The following is a 25,184-nucleotide window of genomic DNA, read 5'->3' as shown; positions in this document are numbered from 1 at the left end:
CAATGCTCTGAGAGTTTTCTTGGCACAACCAGTTCTATAACCTTAAACAAAAATGATCAGTTAGATACCGATTGACTAGATGATTTTCCTTGAGCACAGGCCAAACACGTGCTTCCTTTTAAATCAGTTGACAGCCTGCCCTCCTCAAAGGAGGCACTGATAATTTCAACCAGCCGAAGACTCCGTGCTTGCCACCCGGCCCATACCTGCATGGGAAGACCAGGATTCAAACACAGATGGTGGCATGAAGTTCTCCCAAAATGTCCGTAAGTGGCACTGGCTGAAATTCAAGCAGTAAAGACCTAGCTTTTTGTCTCCTCCACGCGTTACCACATCTCCCTGGACACAGACAGTTTAGTCTAACCTGGATTGATTTAAATCCACAAAGTTACCTGCACTTTTCCTTGCAATGGATGGACTTGCATCAGAAACTGTGGGAAGACTGTCCAGGTTAACTGGGCATTCCACCACCTAAATAAAATTTGCTGATGGAGCCACCACCGTGCAATGCTATGATAGATACAGGATCCCTCAAGGATTATCCTGGAATCTCCAGGGATTAAAGATTAATCTTTAATTAAAGATTGTCATGTGATGAAACCTCCAGGAATACATCCAGCCAAAATTGGCAACCCTGGTGTCACACACCCTAGGCATACCACCCCCACCCCAACTCCAGCTCCCAGCTTCTTTGCTGCTCCCTCTCCCCATGGCTGCAGCTTGCAAGGAGCTGCTGCACAAGGAGAGGGCCCGGCTGCAAACCCTGGCACAGATCTGGTGGGGCTATGTGACCCTGCATGCCCCCCATGCATCGCCTCTGCGTTTTCCTTCTCCCATGAGCTGTTGCAGGTAAATCATGGTGAACTGTGAAGAAGCAGCTGGGGAATAGGGTTACCTAAAGGCTGCTGCTTTGACAACGAAGCACAAAACAATATTATCTAGTCCTGGGAATAATACATTCTCCCCCAGAGCCCTCTGGAAGCCTTCGGGTAAGATAATTCAAAATTGTAGAAATGGTTAAGCATGTCCCTTATTCCATTTGTATATGGTAAAGTGTGTGTGAGGGAGGAAATAAAGTACTTAACTTGTTTCTCATAGTGGGGAAGGACAATGAAGAGTAAACTTTGGGGTTTTTTTGGTTTTTTTTTTTTTTGCTGTAGGTAATCTTGTACGTTCTTGTTCTAGAAGGTGGACTCAGACTCATGGTAGCGCTCCTCTGAGGTGGTGGGCCTTACATAAAAACCTGAATAGACCCAATGAACTCTACTTTCTGCAGAATGGAAGCTGGCATAGGCTTCTGATCCTAAACCAAAAAATGCAGAATAGGTATCTTCTTAGTCAGCACATTGTGCAAGAACAAGCCTCGAAAGATAATTTGCAACAGGAAGTGCTGAAGTTCAAGTGTCACAGCTTAGAGTTCCTGTTGTGGTCTTGAAATTAGGGAGTTCTTTGTTTTGTGGTGGCAAACTGTCAGCCTGATGTCCTGAAAAATGTATTTGAGTTTGCGTTTAAACTCCTCTTCTTGGCAGTCCTTTTTTACATCTAGATTTCTTACAAGGATTAAAAAAAAAGTTCCATCAATGTGATATTAGTTTCTATTCAAGAGGCTTTTGTTTATGTTCTGAAACTAGTTGCTTTAGCTTGCTGTTGTCCCTAAAAACACACTAATAAAATGTCAGTATATTTTGTCTGTGTGCTATATATAACTTGCCACTAATGGGGTGGAAATTGCCTAAATAACTTTCTGGTAATATAAAACTTGTTAATGCATCACATTTGATTTGAAGAATTACACAGCACCAGGGTATTTCAGTTGGTTTGTAATAAAATGAAATGGTGAATGAGACTAGATTAAGCTATAATTATAATGCTGCAAAAGGATCTAAAATTGTCTCTTGTAATTAAGAGATTTGTCTGCCTCTTTGGTATATCAACTCATCTGATCAGGTATGCCCCTGTTCCTTACCCCGTTAGGACACAACAATTAAGACTTGTCTTCTTCTCATGTATCCGCTACCTCCTCCCCTGCAAGGCAAAATGCTGTCAGTTTTGAAATAAAGAATCCAAAGTGAAGTTTCTGTATTGCTGAGAGCTAGATCCCATGGTAAACCCTGGCTTTCTGATTTGGATGGTTTCACTGAAACATGAATGGAGCGATCGAAATGCTCACTTGTAGGTCATCAGTTTGGTAGCCCAGAAAGATAGTGACCGACGCCCCAACTGAAGTGCATTGCTGAATAGGGATGGGTACATTTGTGCTTTGCAGATATGGGACCTACATTATTATTATTTATTTATTATTAATTTTTTACTGTCTCATAGCTTTTGAGTGGCATGTGTAAGATGAGTTGTTCTCAATCCAGCTTCAGCTGGACAAGTTTCAACATCACAGCCCAACTACCCTTACGCATGTTGCATTAATTAGCATCATTGTTGGCAGTCTGATAATAGAGATCAAGTACTGAATGCACATTGGCATTGAACTGCCCCCTCATAACTAGACCCAGCCTCTAAAGAAGGACGTTATTTAGGTTTGTAGGGACACTTGCGCTGCTGCTACTAATTCTATGTCTGTTCTGTGGCCGAATGGGAAGCTTCATTTTCCATGACTGTTGCTCCTTCCCCTTTCACCAGTGCTATAGTAATGCAATTAATGCTTGAAAAAAGGAATTTCATAACCATAAGCAAATACGTTTTTGATTCTTCCATATAGCGTATATAAATGAATTTTACTATTTACTTAATGTGTTGTATTTTTTTTTAAAGATTTTTTTTATAGCAGTATTTTTCAATACCAGTTCCTAGACTTCTCTGAATTGTTTGCTACTACATCCTGTGTGAGAGTCTTAAGGCTTGTCTACATTTACCGAGGGATCGACATGCGGCAGTCAATACATTGGCGGTTGATTTAGTGGGTCTAGTGAAGACCTGCTAAATCAACGTCAGATCGCTCTCCCGTTAACTCCTGTACTCCACCTGAACGAGAAGTGCAAGGGGAGTGGGGAGATGCTCACCCGTCAACTTAGCATAGTGTGGACCCCGCAGTGAGTAGATCTAAGTTCATCTACTTCAGCTACATTATTCATAGAGCTGAAGTTGCGTAATTTAGCTCGATCTCCCCCCGTAGTGTAAAGAAGACCTTACAGGTTTACTAATGCTAACATATAGGGCAGCATTCTTCTTCAAGGCCATGGTAGAGCTCTGTTCTGGTCTGCTGTGCTTTCTGAATGTGGGGAATACTATAACGTAACAATTTTGAAGTAGCAAATCATAAAATCATAGAATATCAGGGTTGGAAGGGACCTCAGGAGGTCATCTAGTCCAACCCCCTGCTCAAAGCAGGACCGATCCCCAGTTAAATCATCCCAGCCAGGGCTTTGTCAAGCCTGACCTTAAAAACTTCTAAGGAAGAAGATTCCACCACCTCCCTAGGTAACGCATTCCAGTGTTTCACCACCCTCCTAGTGAAAAAGTTTTTCCTAATATCCAACCTAAATCTCCCCCACTGCAACTTGAGACCATTACTCCTTGTCCTGTCATCTGCTACTGCTGAGAATAGTCTAGATCCATCCTCTTTGGAACCCCCTTTCAGGTAGTTGAAAGCAGCTATCAAATCTCCCCTCATTCTTCTCTTCTGTAGACTAAACAATCCCAGTTCCCTCAGCCTCTCCTCGTAAGTCATGTGTTCCAGACCCCTAATCATTTTTGTTGCCCTCCGCTGGATTCTCTCCAGTTTTTCCACATCCTTCTTGTAGTGTGGGGCCGAAAACTGGACACAGAACTCCAGATGAGGCCTCACCAATGTCGAATAGAAGGGAATCCTCTTGCAGGCTTGAGGAGATGTCACCCACAAAGTAAAATTGCAAAATATTCTTTTTTGTTTTGCTTGTGAAAAAGGTTTGATATAATGAGGGACCTTTTCATTATGGTCTTGGTTCTATTGCTTGTGAAGGGCAAAGAGTATAATGAAGACGTGTTATTTTTATTTACAGGTTATCTTAAATGTGACACCGATGACGGCTGTGAGAACAAAGAAGAAGTAGGAGGAGAAGAGCTCTTTGACACTGTAAATTCCTCAATTGTTTCCGGGGACAGCATCCGATTCTTTGTGAATGTCAATTTGGAAGTACAACAGAATGTAACTGGTAAGTGCATTGTGTTCTCTACAATCCTTACTGAAATGTGAAGAGGTCAAACTATGCCTGCCTTGATCTCCCTGCTTTTCTGATACAGACTTCCCCTGGTAGGTATTTGCCCAACAAAAGCTGTGGTATCCAAGGGAGATTTTCAAAGTCACAAACATCAGTTAGGGATCTAACTACTATTGACTTTCAATGACAGGTACCTAAATACTATTCGTGCCTCTGAAAAGCTGACCCCACATGCAAGCCTGGAAGCACTCATTGACTTCAGTGAGAGCTGCTGCCTGCTCAGCATTGTTGAAAATCGAGAGATTTTTATGTTAGTGCCTACACGTTTTATGTAGATGTAGTTCTAAAAATGGACTTGGGAGACCAATTTAAAGGACCCATTTTTTTGAAAGTATATACCTCGGTGTACACTAAGTTCTCTCTCTCTTTGTTTTGTTTTTTACTTTCAGTGAGTGTGAGGGGGTGGCGAAATGAGGTTGAAGTGGGTTTTCTATTGAGCTCTGAAAGTACTGAGGTGGACTATCATAATGACCAATGAAGTGGGTTTTAGCCCACGAAAGCTTATGCCCAAATAAATTTGTTAGGTGCCACAAGGACTCCTCGTTGTTTTTGCTGATACAGACTAACATGGCGACCTCTCTGAACTTCTAGAAGTGAGTTCCGTAGCTGTGGGCTGGATGCCAGAAAGGCTCTGTTTTGCATTTTTCAGTGAAAGCTGAGTAAAATAAGGTGTTTTCCAGTATCAAAACTTTTCTTCACATCAGCATTTGTAAGGCTTTGTCTACACTACAGAGGTAGGACAACATAAGGCACTAATTATTAGGACTGTCAAGAGATTTTAAAAAATTAATCGCGTGATTAATCGCACTGTTAAACAGTAATAGAATACCATTTATTTAAATATTTTTGCATGTTTTCCACATTTTCAAATATATTGATTTCAGTTATGATACAGAATACCAAGTGTACAGTTTATATTATTTTTTATTACAAATATTTGCACTGTAAAAAAGAAACACAGTAAATAGTATTTTTCAATTCACCTAAAACAAGTACTATAGTGCACTCTTTATCATGAAAGTTGAACTTACAAATGTAGAATTATGTACAAAAACTAACTTTTATTTTTGAATGTAGTGTAAAACTTCAGAGCCTGTGAGTCCACTCCGTCCTCCTACTTGTTCAGCCAGTTGCTCAGACAAACGAGTTTGTTTACATTTGCAGGAGATGATGCTGCCGCTTCTTGTTTGCAGTGTCACCTGAAAGTGAGAACAGGCGTTCTCATGGCACTGCTGTAGCTGGCGTCACAAGATATTTACGTGCCAGATGCGCTAAAGATTCATATGTCTCTTCATGCTTCAACCACCATTCCAGAGGACATGCGTCCATGCTGATGATGGGTTGTGCTCGATAACAATCCAAAGCAGTGCAGACTGGAGCAAGTTCATTTTCATCATATGAGTCAGATGCCACCAGCAGAAGGTTGATTTTCTTTTTTGGTGGTTAGTATCTGTAGTTTCCGCATTGGACTGTTGCTCTATTAAGACTTCTGAAAGCATGCTCCACACCTCATTCCTCTCAGATATTGCAAGGCACTTCAGATTCTTAAACCTTGGGTCAAGTGCTGTAGCTATCTTTAGAAACCTCTCACTGGTACCTTCTTTGTGTTTTGTCAGATCTGCAGTGAAAATGTTCTTAAAACAAACCAGAAGTGCTGGGGGTCATCATCAAAGACTGCTATAACATGAACTATAAGGAAGAATGCGGGTAAAACACAGAACAGGAGACATACAATTCTCCCCCAAGGAGTTAAGTCACAAATTTAATTAACACATTATTTTTTAACTAGCGTCATCAGCATGGAAGCATGTCCTCTGGAATGGTGGCCAAAGCATGAAGGATATACGAATGTTCAGCGTATCTGGAATGTAAATACCTTGCAATGCCGGCTACAAAAATGCCATGGGAACGCCAGTTCTTACTTTCCGGTGACATTGTAAATTAGAAGCGGGCAGCATTATCTCCCGTAAATGTAAACAAACTTGTTTGTCTTAGCGATTGAACAAGAAGTAGGACTGAGTGGAATTGTGGGCTCTAAAGTTTTACATTGTTTTGTTTTTGAGTGCAGTTACGTAACAAAAAAAAAAATCTACGTTCGTAAATTGCACTTTCACAGTGTAAATTGCACTGTAGAGATTGCACTACTGTACTTGTATGAGGTGAATTGAAAAATGCTATTTTTGTTTGCCATTTTTATAGTGCAAATATTTGTAATAAAAATAATATAAAGTGAGCACTGTATGTTGTGTTGTAATTGAAATCAATATGTTTGAACATGCAGAAAAAAAATCCAAAAACATTTAAGATTTCAGTTGGTATTTATTGTTTAACAGTGCGATTAAAACAGCGATTAATTTTTTTGGGTTAATCGCGTGAGTTAACTGCAATTAATTGACAGCCCCACTAATTGTATCAGCTTACACACTGTGTAATGTGTATCAGCTTACACATGCTCCCACCGATGTAAGTGCCCTTCTACACTGACGTAATAACTCCATCTCCTCAAGAGGCCTAGGGCTTATGTCAGTGTAGTTAGGGTGACGTAGTGTCTGTGAAGACACTGTGGGTGTAAGAGTAGTTAATTAGCGGGATGGCATTTTCTGATTTGAATGTCACTCTTGTATTCTGTTGTCTTGTTTCTAATTTGTATTTTTATTGTAATATATAAAAGGAGAGAGGGAGAAACATGCATAAAGTTACTGCATCCAATATAAGTGAATGTGTGATAAAACAGAACACAGGATTTACATGTATTCACATATTCCAAGGTCAGGTCTTCATTTGATAAATCTGTGTCGCATTTCTGTGCAATTGTAACTTCAAATACGTTTGTCACGTTCATGGCAGCAAATGTAACTGGCACATCATAAATAGTTCTGGGCAAAAAACTGATTTGTCTAGGTTTGCTTGCCGTTTCAAAAAATAAAGAGGAAAGTAAAAAATCCACAAACCCAGTAATTGGAAAAAAAATCCATTCTAGGATCTCAGTCTTGCCCTGTCACAGTCATTATGATTGACTATAAATTGCCACTATGAATGACCATGAATAGCCATTGGGCCAACAAAAGAAGTGAGAATGACTCTCGCCTGGTAGTTAGGGACTCGTGTAGGATGTGGGAGGCCAAGTTCAAATCCCTGCTCCAATGACTGTTTATACCAAGTGGAACAACTTCAACAAGAGAGATTGAGAGCCCCTTTACCAGAATATCCCAGAGCCTAGTGGAAAGGGCATTCTCCTGTTGTGTTGGAGACCTGTGTCCAAAGCCCTTCTCCAGATCAAGCCAATGGTGGAGTTGAACCTGGGTCTCCACCTCCCACGTGACTGTCTTAACCAGGGGGCTAAAAACTTACAAGTAGGGCACCTCTTCCTCTCATGTTGTGAATGGGAGCTAAGTCCTGAAAAATATTTTTGGCCAAAATTCTTTGAATTCATTTCAGTTTTGCAAATAGCTTTGGGTTGATTGAGACTGCATTTTTCAGCAAACTAATTTGTCCAAAAAAATTCACCCAGCTCTAATCATAAACACGGAAGCTTTAGTAAGCAAATCACATTAATCCTGGATAATTAATTGTGTACCTCCAAGAAGAGTGGTCAGATGATTCTGCTTCCTTTGATTAGCTATTCTGTTTCTAGGCTGGCCAGCACAAACTATCCTGTGTTCACACAGGTTGTGTATAATCCACACCACGTATGTTGTTGGGAGGGCCAAATGACTAATTAATTAATAGGTTTCAAGGTCAGAAGAGACCACTGTGATCATCTAGTCTGATATCTTGTATAACACATCCTAGAGAATCCCACAAAATTCCTACAGTATATCTTTTAGAAAACAACATTCAATCCCAATTTTAAAAATCAGTGATGTAGAATCCACCACGACCCTTTGTAAATTGTTCCAATTGTTAATTACTATCATGGTTTTAAAAAAAAACAAAAACAAAAAAACAAAGTCTTATTTCCCGTCTGAATTTGTCTAGCAGGAGAATCTTAAGTAGGAATAGAGAGGTTATTTTTACTTCTATATTTGGCATTCGTAAGACCACTACTGGAATGCTGTGTCCAGTTCTGGTGTCCACCGTTCAAGAAGGATGTTGATAAATTGAAGCAGGTTCAGAGAAATACCCTGTGAATGATTAAAGGATTAGAAAACATGCCTTATAATGATAGACTCAAGGAGCTCAGTCTATTTAGCTTAACAAAGAGAAGGTTAAGGGATGACATAAATACAGTTTATAAGTACCTACGTGGGGAACAAATATTTAATAGTAGGTTCTTCAATCTAGCAGAGAAAGGTAGAACCCAATTCACTGTCTGGAAGTTGGAGCTAGACAAATTCAGACTGGAAAGAAGGTGCAAATTTTTTATAGGGAAGGTAATTAACCATTGGACATCTTACCAAGGGTCATGGTGGATTTTCTATCACTAATAATTTTTCAATAAATGTTGAACGTTTGTCTAAAAGATCTGCTCTAGGAATTATTTTGGGGAAGTTCTGTGGGCGGTGTTAGGCAGGAGATCAGACTAGATGATCACAATGGTCTTGTCTGGCCTTGGAAGCTCTGAATCTAGGTTACATGTACAGACTTCAGATCATACTTTTATGTAACCGTTCCAGCTGTGCCTTGAAGTTAAGATTCATAAGAATGATTAAGGCTCTAATACTACTAAAAGCATAGAAGACAGCTATACCTGGATTTTGCTCACTGTTTTATTTAACTATTTTGTCAAAGCATAATAAACCTCTTGGTAACTTACTCAGTGACTAACTTTCTTGTGGGTCGGGCTATTTTGTCATACAACCTCTGTTGCAGCCAGTGGCAGTGGCTGAGCGAACAGCAGCTTGACTCGAGAAATTAATTTGGGGAAGTTCTATAGCCTGTTTTCTGCAGGAAGTCAGACTAGATGATCACAGTGGTCCCTTTTGGTGTCAGAATATAAATCTCTGAACGGGAGCTTGCAAAACCCTTTCCAAGATGTCACGCCACCCCTTGTTCAGAGGGAGCCTGGATCTATCATCTGTAATGCATGATGAGACACTTATCTCTTGTGCTAGCCATTTGCTGAAGAGGTATCAGACATGGTGATTTTCATTTTGACTGAATAATATTTTAATCCTCTGTACCTGGAGTTCTTTGCAGTACTAATGACATGAAGCAAACTTTAATAAATAAATAAATAAATAAATTTAACCGCAATGAGATGTCCAGGAGACAAGATTGCAGTCACTATTAAGTTATGTATATAAACTAGTCTCCTCTATTGGGTGCTCATCCTGTCCAAATTCTAGATTGCAGATTCTTTGGGGCAAGAATCTTATATACCTGATATTCTGTAAGTGTTTCAGTCAGGGTCCAGACACCCCAATTGGAGAACAGGGTGTCCGAACCCCAAAGCATAAGCAGTTGACTCAACTGGTGGTATACAATGTTGTGTATGAACACATGTGGAGTAAGATCTTTTATGAAAGCCTGTAATGCTCTGAACATGTGGTTATGAATTTGTGTATTTGAGTAGGTATAAAACGGTGCTCATAATTTGTGCTGCTACATTCAGCTCCTCCACCCAACGGGGCGGTCATCAGCCAGGTTGGGGAGGAGCTGTCTCCCCAGACAGATGAGACTAGCTCCAAGCACCTAGCATTGTATAACCCAGGAAGAGACAAATGGTTGGCCATTAGGGTTAATGGGAAACAACTGTGCTAGATTTCCCCACCCTAAGCAACCATGAATCACCATGCCAGGAGAAAAGAAAAGCCGGGAGGGAGCCCTTAAAAAGAAACTGAAGTTTTCATTCTGAGGGGTAGCCTCTAAGCAGGTAGCTGTCGGTGAAATTCTGGATGCTGTCTATGACAGAGTGTATTCTGGGAAAACTGCTCAGTGATAACGGGTAACTTTTATATTAGACTAATTCCCTTTTCTAATATAAGTGTAAAGCCTGAAGTTGGGTTTTTATGTTTGTTTTTTGTGTGTGTAGTTTGAATGCATTTGCTTTTTCTTATGATTTCATCTCTGAATCTGTGATTTTTCTATTAAACACACTTTTTGTTAATTTTTACCTTAAGCAGGTCTGTGTGTGTGTGTGAAAGTAAGCTGGTGTCTGGGGAGCTGGTTTCATGCCTTGGGAGGGTGGTGGTGGTGATGAACCAGAGGGGAAAAGTTGGAGTGTCTGTTAGTCAAGAACTCAGGAAGGATGGATTTGGGGAGACTTGAGAGCAGCAGGACCGTTGGGGTCACCCTGCAAGGAAAAGTGGGCTGGTGAGAGCCAGGGTGAAACTTTATGCTTGGGGGCTGTTTACTGCTATCCTGGCTCTGAGCCATGGCAGCATTAAGGCATCCAAAGTTACAAGTGAAGAGGTGACAGAACTCCTTACTGCTCTGGGCAATCCCCAGAACATCAGAATAAGGCACCCACCCCACTTTCAGTCTAGTACAAATAATAAGCACTTGTAAAAGTACCAAGAGCCATCGGGGATAGGAGCTTGAAAGAAGTATAAACTAATAGAGTAGAATTATGGACCTGGTGACAGCTCTGCTACGAACCCTTCTAGTTAATAACCTCATGTAATGGACATACAACTCAGTACATGCATAATTAGATACTCTTTGCTATAATTTTATTTTAAAATATCTTTGCGTGGGATTAAACAATGTTGAGCAACAGGGCATAGCATGGGCCATAAAATTATGGCAACTAATTAACTATTGTCATATAATTCTGTACCATAGGGAATGGTGTAGCAAAAAAATAGAATATACATTTAAAAAAAAAACCCTCATTTTTAGCTAGCCCGGTCATTACTGTCTAAACCAGCTTTCACCCATAGCCTAAATCAGTCTAGGTGCCCAGATACTAAAGGTTGGCTCAGTTTTGGCACTTGGGTCACTGAACCTGTTCACATATATGTGTGTTGTTTCCTTGTGGTTGCTGGAGAGCCCCCAATATAACTCGTTCTTCAGCCCCTGGTATTATTTGAATATTGGATGCTATTGTCTTTGGCAGAGGTAGAAAGGCTGTACTGTTGAATGGCTGTGTTTATTTATGGTAGGAAGGACTTGGGGTGATTACAGGTACTTGCTCATGTCTGCCTGGGGCCTTGCCATTGCTCATCGTGTAGACAAGGTTTTTTGGGAAGGTTTGGGGGAGGGGGTGATCTTCAGGCTGAATAAAAGAACAATCTCAGCAACGCTGCTACCCTTTAGGATACTCTGGTTCTTAAAAACTTTTTTGGGAGATGGAAAAGTGGGGAAAGGTTCAGACCAGGAGCTGGTGGTGGTGGTGATGGTGGTAGGGAAGTCTGTGAGGGGTTTGCAGTGGAGGTTATACAGGGTTGGCAAGATCTCCTATAGGCTTGTTTTCAAGACTCACTTGAATATTTGCAAACATAAAAGCACAGGAGTTTACAATGTACTTACATCTCCGGGTAGAAATGCACAATAAACACAAAGAAATGCCCTTCTTACCTGCTTTCTCTATAGGCCTCTGTAGCAATTCTGCCCCAGTCCAAGCCATTCCTCCTCTCCCCACTTTCCCTCTCTGATCTCCCATGTGGGGAGCAGTCTGTCCTCCACAGAATTCGCACCCCCTTTCTGCTCTGTATCCAAGAGTTGCAGGTCCCAACAGAGCTTTCACCCTTGTGGAATTAGACTCTGGCATTGTTCCCTGCAACCCCATGCTACAGAGGCCACAATAGAGGATCAAAGTAGGCAAAAAATGCCCAGGGAGAAAGGAGAACTCAAACCAGAGCGATCCATTCAGTTGGAGGTTCATGAGCCTCATGGCTCTAGTTGCTATCATTTTATAATCTGTTTGCAAACTGTACATTTCATAACTGCAAATACTTATTTATGCCCCTGACTGCAACAAGGAGCCTGAATGTTTGTGCTTGAAAGTTGAAGGGAAAAAATTCCTGGTTATTAGTGACTGGTGAAAAATCAATCTGAAGGAAGGATGTGGCTTTGTTAGAAATAATAATGGAACACAATTTACACTTCACAAGAAATTATAAAGATTGTTCCACCCTCTAGACAATAGACCATTCCTAGATACCGAGAGCCAACAGTTTCCTGTAATACACTCCAGAGACACACGCGCGTGCACACACTCGCCTGCTGCTTTACTAGCAAAACACAGCTTTCCAGCATGCTGTCAGGCCCCTGTTAAGATAATTTTTTTTTTTAAAAAGGGGATGGGGAACGCTGTGGTGGCGCCAAGGAATTCCAGGGAGAGTAGTGGCCAGAGACAAGTGGTCTGGGCCTGACTGGGTATCCTTCTACACACAATAGTCACATTTCCTCACATGAATACCAAAGGCCTTTTTATGTCTACTGGCACAATGCTGACCCAGGGATTACATCTGATAACTCCTATTTTAGAAGTGTGATGTCAGTGTGGGATGTTGGGCTCTTAGGGTTTCCTATACTATAATGGAAAGTGGACACACCAATTGTGTTGTCACATTGTGGAGAGGGGTGGCTTCCCTTCGAGCTTCCTGATCAAGGTATTTTCAAAGCACTGTTTACAAACTTAACCGCCCCCCCTCCACACCCCACCCCACACACACACCCTCTTTTTGTGCCTAAGGCAAGCATTTATACAAGAGGTATGTGCTAATTCTAGCTCCTTCACAGCGGATTTGCTTTGGAGGCGGCTGGGAGCTCAAGTGTATTTGTGAGAGGTTTCTTTAGTGCCCTATTTGAGCCGATTACCATTTTAAATGGAGTATTTTCCAGCACAAGGGTTAGGGCCAGATCAGTAGACGATTTTTCTTGCAAGTATCAGAACCTGTTATTTCAAGAGAATCGGCTCTGCATAGTTTCTTGTGTCTGAACGTTTCAGTTAATAACAGGAGTGGGGTGGTGTCTTTCTCTAGTCACAAGTACCTTTGTGCTTTTTCCCCTCTCCCGCACCTTCTATGAGAGAAACTTCCAGTCAGAACTGATCAAGCCAACACCTTACTCACCGTCCAGTTTTCCCTCAAAACTAACAGCTAGACAGACAGTGAGCTGTGTTCACCTGGCTAAGAACTAAGCACATCCCATTAGATTTGTTACCCTGCGACCTTCCCCCACCCCCAAGCTCACTTGTTTCTCTCATTCACTTGTTATGGCTCTTAAATTGTAAGCTATTTGGGGGCAGGGTCATTGCTTATGTCAGAGGTTCTCAAACTGGGCTCCGCGGATAGTTCTAAAGTGCGCACCCAGGCGGCCCACCTAATTAGTGGAACGGGAGTGGCTCCACTAATTAGGTGCCTGGACCCTGGAGAAGATGCACGTGCTAGGTGAGGTGGTGGCCTTGGGGGGAACAGGGGGTAGGTGGGAGGAGGCAGTGGGGTGAGAAGAGGGGGTGGAGGGAATTTGGGATGTGCAGGGCTGCAGAGGCCAGAGAAAAAAGGTGACTTTCCCCAGCTCCAGGGCTGCGCCTGCCGGGGAGAGACCCCCACTTCCCAGCCTCAGCTCGGAGAGAGGGCACATCCATCGCATTAAAAAGGTTAGGCTAGTGATATTAAAATATCAGTTGTGTGCTTTGAAATTTCTAAAACAAAAAAACGTTTTTTAAGGTGTTGTTTTTTTTTTAATATAGCGCTTCTATCCAAAGCGCTTTACAACAGTTAGCTAACGGTACACACAACATTTGGAAAGCTAATGTACTCAATGCTTTTTTTTTGCCTCTGTTTTCACGAACAAGGTCAGCTCCCAGACTACTGCACTCTGCAGAACAACATGGGGAGGAGGTGAACAGCCCTCTGTGGAGAAAGAAGTGGTTTGGGTCTCTTTAGAAAAGCTGGACAAGCACAAGTCCATGGGGCCGGATGCGCTGCATCCGAAAGTGCTAAAGGAGATGGTGGATGCAGTTGCAGAGCCATTGGCCATTATCTTTGAAAACTCATGGCGATCAGGGGAGGTCCCGGATGACTGGAAAAAGGCTAATGTAGTGCCCATCTTTAAAAAAGGGAAGAAGGAGGATCCGGGGAACTATAGGCCAGTCAGCCTCACCTCAGTCCCTGGAAAAATCATGGAGCAGGTCCTCAAGAAATCAATTTTTGAAGCACTTAGAAGAGAGGAAAGTGATCAGAAACACTCACATGGATTCACCAAGGGCAAGTCATGCCTGACTAACCTAATTGCCTTCTACGGTGAGATTACTGGCTCCTGGAATAGTTGTCAGAGTTGGCAACCCTACTAGGGGGCTCTGATTTTATTTGGGGTTTAAATCCTCAAACTCATTTTTTCTCCCCAATGCCCAATCCAAATGTCACAATTAGAGTTGCACTGGGGGTGGGAGGGAGAAGTTCTTGTGAAGCTAACTGCCTTTATCCCTTGTCCGTTTGCTGCTGTTAGTGCACCACTGAAAACCTGAGCCTCTGTCTTCCTGATTTCTAATGCTGGCTGTCGACCAGCTTGCAAATGAGAGGCCCTCAGCTAAGTCATGGAGTGAATACTCATGGCTAACAGCAAAGCAGAAGAGCCATTTGAGCGCCCCTCTCAAGAACAGTGGTGTGAGTTGAGTTCCTGTCACCGCTCACAGTGCCCCCACAAAAGTGTTGTCTACAAACTACAAAATGGTGGGATGGCCATTGATGCTGCAGTCCAGGGTTCGTGCCAACTCTGTTAGAAATGTGTTTTAATTTGTTTGAGTCCTTGGGGGGGAAATCACCAGCCCTGATGCAGAATTATTAGCTTTTGTCTAAGTGCCCAAACATTATCGCTTCAAAAACTGAAAATAAGACTTTTAACTAGAAAATAATGAAATTGCTCTTATTTTGCTCAACTTTATTAGCTGGAGTTGACTTATTTTATTATGCTAGCACTTGGAGCAGTCTATCAGGTTCTGGACCCTTTTGCTGTGGCTGCTGTACTAAAAAGCCAGTTCCTTCCCCAAAGATCTTAAAATCTTAGAGTGGGTCTACATACAACTTGTGCACTGTCCCTTAATGTGGAGACATCCCAAAAACGTGTGGTTGTGATTTTTGCAGACCCCAAAGGCCAGTCCTGGGGGCATAGTAGGGGGGAGGAAATTTGAGTAAATGAATAGCTTTAGAGAAAGCGAGTGACAAGCATGGGACAAGCTTTCAAACCTATCATTCATTTTAAATGAGTTTGTTTTCAAGGCTGCCTTTGCATGGGAAAATTCTAGCAGTTCCTTTTTAAAAATGAAATCGGAAACTTTCTTTTGCGTTTCCAGGTTGTCCCGATCATGGGAGGTTAGCAGGTTATGCAGAGAGAACTTTGCCTTCAGGTGCATAGAGTAAATGTCACAATAAACATCAAATCATCCTATTTATAGGTTTCAGGGTAGCAGCCGTGTTAGTCTGTGTTTGCAAAAAGAAAAGGAGTACTTGTGGCACCTTAGAGACTAACCAATTTATTTGAGCGTGAGCTACAGCTCACTTCATTGGATGCTGTAGCTCACGAAAGCTTATGCTCAAATAAATTGGTTAGTCTCTAAGGTGCCACAAGTACTCCTTTTTGCATACTATTTATGAATCTTTGTCACATCAGACCCATTCTTGTTAAGCTATAGAAGCTAACCTGTCCTATTAAAGTCTGCTTGCCACTGCTGATGGTTGGAAAGAGACTTTGTCCTAGGTACTAGATAATGCTTTTCTCATTTTGTTACAGTGATGGTGCTCTGCTAGAAATTCTGAATGCCCATATGCAAAGCCACAAGTGCGAATTCAACATGGTGCAATTTGTCACTGTAATAGTATTTTAAACTCCCGATGAACTTCTCACAGCTAATCTGAGCAAACCAGTACACGTGTTGAATATCATACAAATCATAATGTGTGATACCTAAGCACAGGTTCTGATGTACATCTGGGGTTTATTTGCTGATTTGTATTAATTAATTTTATAAAAATCTCCAGACAAACTGGAGTACAGTTTAACAAATGCAAAGTTAGAATCCTTGTACTATTATTGGTTTCTGTTTGCTACATGCAGAGATAGGTAGAGGTAATGAAAGTACTATATTTATTAGATTTTTCTAACAGATTTTCAAACCACATTCTTGTTCGGGATTTTTAAAATTTTATTTTCAGCAAGGAGGAGCATAACAAATAGAAATGAAAATACAAAATGACCGTGGTATATTTTTTTTATTCTTAGATATTTTCTAAAATCCTATTTCCCCCCCCATCCTCCTGTTTTTTGTATGAAATTATTTAATGTAACTGCCTCCAGCTGTTCAGATTAGTTCTAATTTGATGCGTTCTGTCTAGCTCTAATTCTATGCTGTGTCTGCTCAGTCTGTTTACCTAGATACCCATCACTGGGGTATCTAAGCACCAAGAGCCAGTAATCCAAGAAAACACACAAAGACAAAGGCCACTAAGAAGCTCCTGCAACACATGTGCCCCAGTGTGTTAGCTATTTTCATTCAGTATCAGAGTCAATAATTCCGCTCGATCAGGACAGTGTTATTAACAAGGAAGACTTGCATGATATGCTTCCTTTCCTGGGAAAGAATCCAAGCTGTGTGCTTGGATGCTGTGATGAATGAGGCTCCAGGCCTTATAAAACTTCCATACATTCCTTAGGATATTTGATGAGAAGTTTAAATGGCCCTGGTCCAGAAGATGTAATCAGAGATGCTTTTGATGATGAAGCAAAAGAGTTCATTCAAGAAGATTACTTGAGAGAATTGCTGATGGTAATTGGACTGGTTTACTGCTGAGTTAGTAGATGAGCTGAACAGAGGGTCATGAAGTGACAAAGGGTAACTTCAATTATATTAGATTCATGCACATCCTTAAGGATGGAGCAAAGGACAGACTGCAGATAATCAAACACCGACAGATATACTTTATTTTGAGTCTCACTTCATTTCTTTGGGTGTTTTTTTTGTTTTTTTTGTTTTGTTTTTTTTACTGGAGCCACCAATTGCATGCTTTCAGCTTTTGCATTCCTCTTTATTTTTACTGATTCCAGGTCTCTCTAGCACACTTCTACCTGTGTAATTAGACTGTCAGTGGAGGGTATTGTAAAGGGAAAGCATTTGGGAATAATGAAGAGCGAATATAAAAGCCTACGGAAACTGCTCATTGTTTCTGGTCACAGGGCTTACCCTTTTATACTACATATCATTTTTAAGTAAAGATGACTTATAAATCAAATATTCCTGGCAAAGATATTTTAACAATCATAACTTTCATATAGGGACTTGCATAATCTATAACACTTCAAAGTTAATTCCACTTTAATAACTAGTTGATTGATGAAAGAAATGGGTGTAGCCTCTGCACTCCGAGAGTTTCTATGGTAAATAGTAGTTATGACATCTGAACTGCCTTATAATATTTCACTGTGCTTAAAGGGGTGCATGTGCGGGCTTGTCTTCCCTGTAGAGTTAACTTGAGTTGTAAACTCACGTGTTGCCCCAACTCGAGGTCCATCCACACACACTAAACCCTTAACTCAAGTGTGGGAGTGCTTTTAACTTGAGGGGAAAATAGGCTAAAGTTCAGTTGTGCACAACTTGTCAGCTGCTAATAAAACCATTCTGTGCACCGAGCCATTCGCTTTCTGTAGCTCCATTGTTCCACAGAGTGGCAGCTCTCTCTAGCGCATGGATAACTCAAGTTAACTCTACAGTGAAGACATAGCCTGTATGTCCGATGGACCGCACTGCTCGTGTCAATCAGCTTTGTTTCCACTGAAGATCATGGAGTTAAGCAGAGCACCAGTTGAGGACGTGGCTGGTAAATGAGAGGGGGGAGTGGATCAAAAATATTTTGCATATAAAAATAAGATAATAGAAGCAGTTCAGCCATTTAAAGATGTGGTTTTAAAAACAGCCAATTTAGAAAAGATTTCTAGCTTTTAATGGCCCTGATTGCAGTCTACGCAGTCACGGCTCCACATACAGAAGTTCTCTTGCACTTTTTGCTACTTCAACAAAGACGTGTTCCGTATTTCCATTGAACTCCGTGGCAATGTGGAAGAGTTGTTTCTGCATTTTCACTGTATTTTGTGTCCTAAAACAACCAAGTACTGAAAATACAGTGGTGCTTTTGGTACTGTGAAGAAGAAAGGAGGAATTTTTAACAGAAGTGCAGTCCCGACAGATATGAATTCAGACCTCTGAAATATAGGGCAGACATTTTTTCCACTGGCCATTCAACTGTCTTTGGTTAACATACAAGGGAAATTACTTGTTACTTGGTACACAAGAAGTAAATACTTTTTTTAATTTATTTTTAATACTACAGTGCAAATGTATGGAGGTCTAGAGTATTTCCTACTTCATGCCAAGAGCTATAGATATGCAAAATTTTCTTAATTGGTTATTAATTTATTTTGCTGTTTGGAGAGGATTGAGAGTAGGAATTTCCTATGCTTTGCTTTTCAGTTCTCCATAATTTAGGCAACCAATTAAAAATTGCTTTAATATATATTGTGTGGCTAGCAAACAGAGGTAAGAATTTAGAATACAAAATCTCATAAAAATGACTTTCTCAGTGCCTTTTTAGATGTTCATAAGTTTCCTATCACTTTGGTATCTAATGTGTGTAATATTACAGACAAAATAAGTCTACAAAAACTCCAAGAATAGTTTGCAGTGCTTGGTCTTGTCAAGGTAATGCCATAAAGTTCGATCCTTTACAAGTAGGTGGTGGTGGTGTTTTCCCATCCTGTCTCCAAGTCATCATGTCACTTAGTCTGTCAGAACTGCTCCCAAAGTGGGAGTTTTTTGCATTAATTACTGTGAATGCATGGTTGGATTCTAAATGAGGAAATATTCTTGATCCTTTGAAATATTTTGTCAGTAAACCTGAATGAGAGACAGATGCATGGGATACAGTTACATATTTTACCTACTGGATTGGGGATTAGGTGAAAATAATCTTGTCACTAATGGAAAAAAATCATATTTTTGCAGAACCTTGAAGCATTTTGCTGACTTATTTCCATTTTTTTTGTTGATTTCAATAGTAAAGAAAATTTCTGCACACTGAATAGCTCTTTCGTTGCTGCAGTCACAAATTTGTCTGCAAAGGTTATTAAATGTTGCCAATGTCAGACCAAAAAAAGCTTCATTTGTCAGCAGAATGATAAACTTTCACCTTACATTATATTGTAGCATATTTGCAAAGCTTTCATTTGATGCCTGTTGCTTGTCAGATACCTATGATTGTAATGTTTTTCTCAAATTCTTTTCCAGTAGAAAGTGAAAGTGCTGGCTGTGTTTTATTACATACATCTAGAAAGGTAAGTTGCAGTTCTGTTTACCTGGTTAATCCTTTTTAACTCGCTCCTGTAAATCATAACACGTTAATAGAAAAAGTAAGGTTGATCATTTCTTCTTTCTGGCCTAATCAGAAGACATTTAAATGCCTTGCTCTCTCAGAATACCTTTGTTTCTATTTACCTCCAAAAAGCCATGTACTGTCCTCCTTTTCCAAACACAATTTCTTTTGCCATCAACATTTAATATCCTTCTTATTGGGCCATATTAATTCATTACTTGCTCTCATGAAACTGCCTGAAAGGTGGTCCACGCCTACACACAGCAGTACAATCTCCTTAGCTTGCCTCAGACTCAAAAACAAAAGCACCCAATAGACATTGTAACTGTGTGATTCAGTTTCCTGTTTATCCCAGCTAATCAGATCTGCCTTCAGGAGGTTTAGCGGGAGTGAACTCCCTTGAAGCAGTGTAGCCAAAGAGGATTATTGTCGAATAATGTTTATTTTGCACTTAGTTATGAGGCCATAACATGTTAGTGCCAACAGAGAAATGAAAAAATTCATATAGAAACCGCATTACTGCAAACAATTTTAATAAATAGGTAAATCAACCAGAAAGAGTGTTGCAAAGGAAATGGAAACTTACCCATATCACTTACAATCTAGAATCTTGGCAATCCGGAGGGATCTGGAAACTGAGAAAGACAGTCTAAATTCGTGGTGTTCCTTTAAATCTTCTTGACTCATTCCCCAGTTTCCCACCTGCCCACGAGCTCTGAAGTAAGACTCGCTAGCCCTTCAAAACCCAATAGGTTACGTGAATATAATTATTAAACCTATTAATTTTGGGCCAGATTTTGAAGTTTGTGTTCTTTATGTGCAGAAATATGTATTTAGACACTTAAGTGCCTGTTTTAGGCACTTAAATGCTGATTTAGGTGCTTGAAACCATATCCGTGTTTAGGCACTCTAATTTAGCATTTACATACCTAAAATAGGTATTTAGATGCCTAACTTCAGGCACCCATGTTTGGAAATTGGTTTAAATGGTTTAAGATTTCCCCTCTCCACAAAAAAACCCAAAAATGTTTTGGGTGGTAAACAGAATAAAACAAATAGTCTCTTAAAACACAAACTATAACCACAAAAGAGAGTTTCTTTTTAGAAAGAAGAAACAAAAGGAAGGCAGCAATGAATATATAGCAGTTTGCTTTTTGAATTGAAAGATGTAGCTCACTTACTTGTATACAGGTAGCATTTAAAGGATTTTAGGGCATAATTACCATTATTTATTATTCAATCTGTCATATCTACTTGGGCCAGGATTAGCTAAGGATTCTGTAGCCAATTTGCTTGACCCCAGAGGAGGACTGGTTCAGAGGCCTTGTGATGCTGTGCTCAGATGTGACGGTGTAAGAGACATAAATGCACCTAGACCAGTGGTTCTCAACCTGTTTATCATTGTGGGCTGCACATGCAGTTCTCCATGTTTTAAGGGGGGAGAGGGTGCATCCACACAATATATACACTACATGTGTGGCCCTGAGGATGTCACATGGGCTGAGAACTACTGACCTAGAGAGAATGAATGTATTTCTCTCCCCTCTCCCCTTTTTTTTTAACTGGATTCTCACTTTTGTTCGGTATTTGCTTCCTTCACTGTGAATGCCGGAGTAGTCCGCACTCAAAGCATCTTGCAAGTCACGGGCCACCACGTTATTTGGGTTGCTCAGGTTAGGGGTGAGGAGTTGCTTTTCTGCCATTCTCCCACACTAACCCTTCTCTGCAGCCCCAAAGTCCCCAGGTAGAACGCATTCAGAGCTGTCACCGTCTTGTTTTCTGAAAGACACTGCTGTCCTTCAGGGCACCCTTCCCCGGCCAGCCACCTGCCATGCTGGCTGAATGTGTGCCTCCTTCCCCACCAATCAGGAGCAGGCAGAGTTGGCTTAATTTCTTTTTTTGACGGAGGTGATGCAAGTGCCACTGTCCTCTACTAAAGTCTCCTCCTCTGCGGCTGGAACCCCCCTTCTCTTTGTATAGCCCAAAGACAAGAGAACGCCTGAAGGCAGTGGATGGAGGGGTAGCAGTGCAATGGGAGAGGGGGGTTGGGAGACCAACAGAAGGGCATAAAGAAGAGGAAACGTGATATGTTGTGACCTTTTTGACTGGGGGCATGTGGCACCCCTGCCGTGACTCTTGGTGAGTCATTTAAAGACTGGCCACTTTTCACTGAGGTAAATTCCAAAGCCTTGTACCTGCTAGAATGCACAGGCAGATTCCGATCTCCCCTGGGACAGGTGATGGCATCACAGATAGCTACAGCAGAGCAGCATTTCCTTATGCTCTTGTAGGTGTTCTGCCATCAGCTACTGGCAGGGAAAATCAGAACGCTGAATGTGTTTTCTCAGCAGGTATGTCAAGAAAGAACTGATCTGTTTTTCCAATTTTTTTTTTTTTTAAATCTCTCTCTGGTCCAAGTTGCATGCGGAGCATTGATCACTACTAGCTGTTGTCTGTCATTCAAATCTGCGAGTATATTGCAGTGATTTTTAAAGAAGAATTAAATTCTTAATGCTTGCTTTCCAGTTGAACAAGTTACAGCTGTAGACTGGATACTTGTCATCTTGCTATTGAAGTGTTTTCAATTCAGCCCGTTCTCTGGAATGGACCAATGCCTTTGCTTTTTCTCTATTGAGGCATATTTTAGTATCCAGTCTTGGACAGTGGCTCATGGCAGATACATGAGAGGAGTACATAAATTCCTATAATGCAGCTATTCGTGTAGTCCTCTACCATCTATAGAGAGGAAATACTTCTTGCCTCCAGCTGGTGATCATCTTATGCACTGTAAGCATGAGAATCAAAGAAGCCAAACATATTGTTGGCAGGATTTGAACCTGCTTATGAGAACCCCAATCAATTGAGTGAATTGCCTGAAGCAACCTCGGCAATGGGAAAACTAGGAAATAATGCTCCTGAGAATAAATTTTTGGAACACGTTTTTGAAACTTTCTTGCAGCATTTGTGAGCAGATGTAATCACCACAGCAGCAGTAGCCCAACAGATAAAACTCCTTTTGGGCCTGGTTGATAATTCATATTTATTGTTGTTGGCTGTGGAGCCATGGATATCACTTGTGAAGGGGGAAAGCAATTTTAATTATGTTCTTTCATTCCTGTAAACACAACACATTCAAAGACTCTTTGTTTCCCTCTTACAATGAAGACAACTTGGTTTTTGCAATGTTGTAATTGCACTTTAGGAGTATAAAGAATTATTTTTTCTTCCTCTTATAACCACTATCTTGTTATGAGGCTTTTTCAGTTTTCATTAGGAAGATTCCAGCATAAAGCATCCCATTGTGACTTACACATTCTCTGTCTAAATTATTCTATGTAAGAAATTGATTGATGCAAAGTAAAACAGTGTTCATTGCAATGGATGTGTTGCTTGTACTGACAACTTGATAATTAAAGTCATTAGTAAAATGTTACTTACATGTTGATTAATCTATACATGGAAAAGGAAAAGAGGTTGCATTTGTCATGTATGAGACAAATGTGGACCCCCAACAATAAGGATATAGGGTAACATTTTTGAAAGTGCTCAAGTCACTTTTTCAAAGGTGACTTAGGAGCCTAAATCTGGTTGATTTACGATCAGATTTAGACTCCTATGGGCCTAAATCACTCTTTGAAAATGGGACTTAGGAACCTTAACCATTCATTTAGCACTAGTATTTAAAATTTGTATTTTTATATATGTCCTTTTGCCAGAACTCTGCCTGAAGCACCAGTAGAATTGTAAATGTATTGCAGTATCTATTTGATTGTGTACATACTGTGGTCTGATTATTTTTTTCTTTTAACAAGCACCCGCAATTTCCACTGACGTGAGCTGGAACTGCAGGTCCTTAGTTCAATGATAACTGAATTATTTAACTAACAAAAAAATAACCTACGGAGTTATCACAGCGCTGCTGCTTGGCTGTGGTCAAGCCTGGTTGTGTTCTCAGTCTCTATGACTTTCCTGTCTTGCGAGTGGGATTCTGTGGAACTCCTACTGTCCCGTGGGATGTGTGGCACAAAATCTTCAGATTTGTGTCAGTTTTACAGCCCGAACAAACTGCATATGTGTGGCTAACTGTACAGGCGGTCAGGGTGCTCTGGTAGTTCATTGGTACATATAGTGTGAGTATGAAACATCTAATGAGAGAACCTTTCCGTAACGCAGTACCTGAAATTAAAGAATTTTGAGGAAGAAGTCAGAGCCCACCGTGACCTGGATGGGTTCCTGGCTAGAGCTATCATCATACTGGATGAGACAGCAACCTCCTTGGATGATGTCCTTCGAGAAATGCTGAAACACTTTGCTGAAGATTCTGATAACACGGAGCCAAGCTGCAACTTTGACAAAATAATGAGCACTTTATTCACCGATTCAGGAGCCCCCAGAGAAGGGAATGGTAACTACCTCTTAATTTATTGTAGCTGTGGAGTTTTTATCTGAGCTGCATGTTTTGACTCTTATGAACATCATCTAAATTGCTTTGTATCATTTTCATTATTGCTTATATTCACTGCTCATTCCCCGTGACCACACGCTCCTATGTTGTGTGTCATGTCGTTGGCAACATTTATATCTGAGTCATTTATTAATGTGGTAGCTGAGTTATCCCATGTTGTGTCTGTCTGAATTGTTAAGATACGTTTTATACTTAAACTGGAATATTGACTTTGTGTCTAAGTTAAGTCATATTGGTTCAGTCTGAAGGGATGGGTCATCATCAGCATTGAAGTGCTCTTTGTATTTCATTACCCTTTGGTCTCGAATATTTCTCTTTCTGTAATTGAGCTTGTTTGTTTGTGGTGTTTGTTAGAGTCCCTTTTGGGGCTGGTACCGCTTGCTCCCAGAAATACTCCACTTTGCAATGGGAATCTCTTTAAACCTAAAATCACCCAAATTGACACATGCTTGTGAATTCCTCCATGGCTCCGCTGAAATTCTGCGTGGTTGCAAATATCTAACTAGTTGAGGAGACCTGGACAGAACTTCCCTTGGAGCCATTTAACATTGTTTCTTAGTCAAATGAAAACAACGAGGAGTCTGGAATATATGTAGCTCTGCAGATTCTCTTCATTTGCAAATTTAACATCATTAATTTGGGCTTGAATAGGGACTGGGAGTGGCTGGCTCACTACAAAAGCAATTTTCCCACTCTCGGTATTGACACCTCCTCATCAATTATTGAGTGGACCACATCCACCCTATTGAATTGGCACTGGCAACACTGGTTCTACACTTGTAAGGTAACTTGCTTCTCTTCATGTGTCAGTATGTTTATGCCTGCATCTGTAATTTTCGCTCCATGCATCTGAAGAAATGGGTTTTTTTAACCACGAAAGCTTATTCCCAAATAAATCTGTTAGTCTTTAAGGTGTCACCGGACTCCTCATTGTTTTTGTGGATACAGACTAATACGGCTACCCCTCTGATACTTGACAATCAAATGAAAGTGACAGGAGGCAGTTCCTCTTCTCCAGAAATTCGGTGTGATGCCGTAGGAGCAACACTAGCTGGCCTTCGGCATAAGATGCTGGAGCCAGAGATCAAATCGTACTCAACCATGTAACAGTACACGATCTGGAGGGCTGGGTGCTGGTGCCATTACCCATGAAACACTAGCAGAACGAAGATGCATTGATTGCAAGCATCCTTGTGCATTTTCGAATCTCTTCATTGAGAGTAAAATATTTACATGAATATACAAATGTGTGTTACTTAA

The 25,184-nt window shown here is 40.8% G+C and overlaps 1 protein-coding gene across 8 annotated transcripts in view; it reads left to right on the top strand.

Annotated features, from left to right (window-relative positions):
• SLC4A11 (solute carrier family 4 member 11) overlaps positions 1–25,184 on the top strand; it is a 166,135-nt gene that overhangs the window by 52,572 nt on the left and 88,379 nt on the right. For 6 of the 8 annotated variants that reach the window (XM_075128139.1, XM_075128140.1, XM_075128141.1 and 3 more), the window contains exons 3-5: positions 3,993–4,145; positions 19,375–19,421; positions 23,633–23,864. In XM_075128139.1, coding sequence (XP_074984240.1) covers positions 3,993–4,145; positions 19,375–19,421; positions 23,633–23,864 — 432 coding nt within the window. The remainder of the gene's footprint in view (positions 1–3,992; positions 4,146–19,374; positions 19,422–23,632; positions 23,865–25,184) is intronic. The other 2 variants (XM_048846387.2, XM_048846390.2) reach the window with 1 other exon arrangement.

Source organism: Caretta caretta, chromosome 4 (genome assembly GCF_965140235.1).
Source record: "Caretta caretta isolate rCarCar2 chromosome 4, rCarCar1.hap1, whole genome shotgun sequence".
Lineage (NCBI taxonomy): Eukaryota > Metazoa > Chordata > Testudines > Cheloniidae > Caretta > Caretta caretta.
This window is presented reverse-complemented; position numbering and strand designations above follow the sequence as displayed.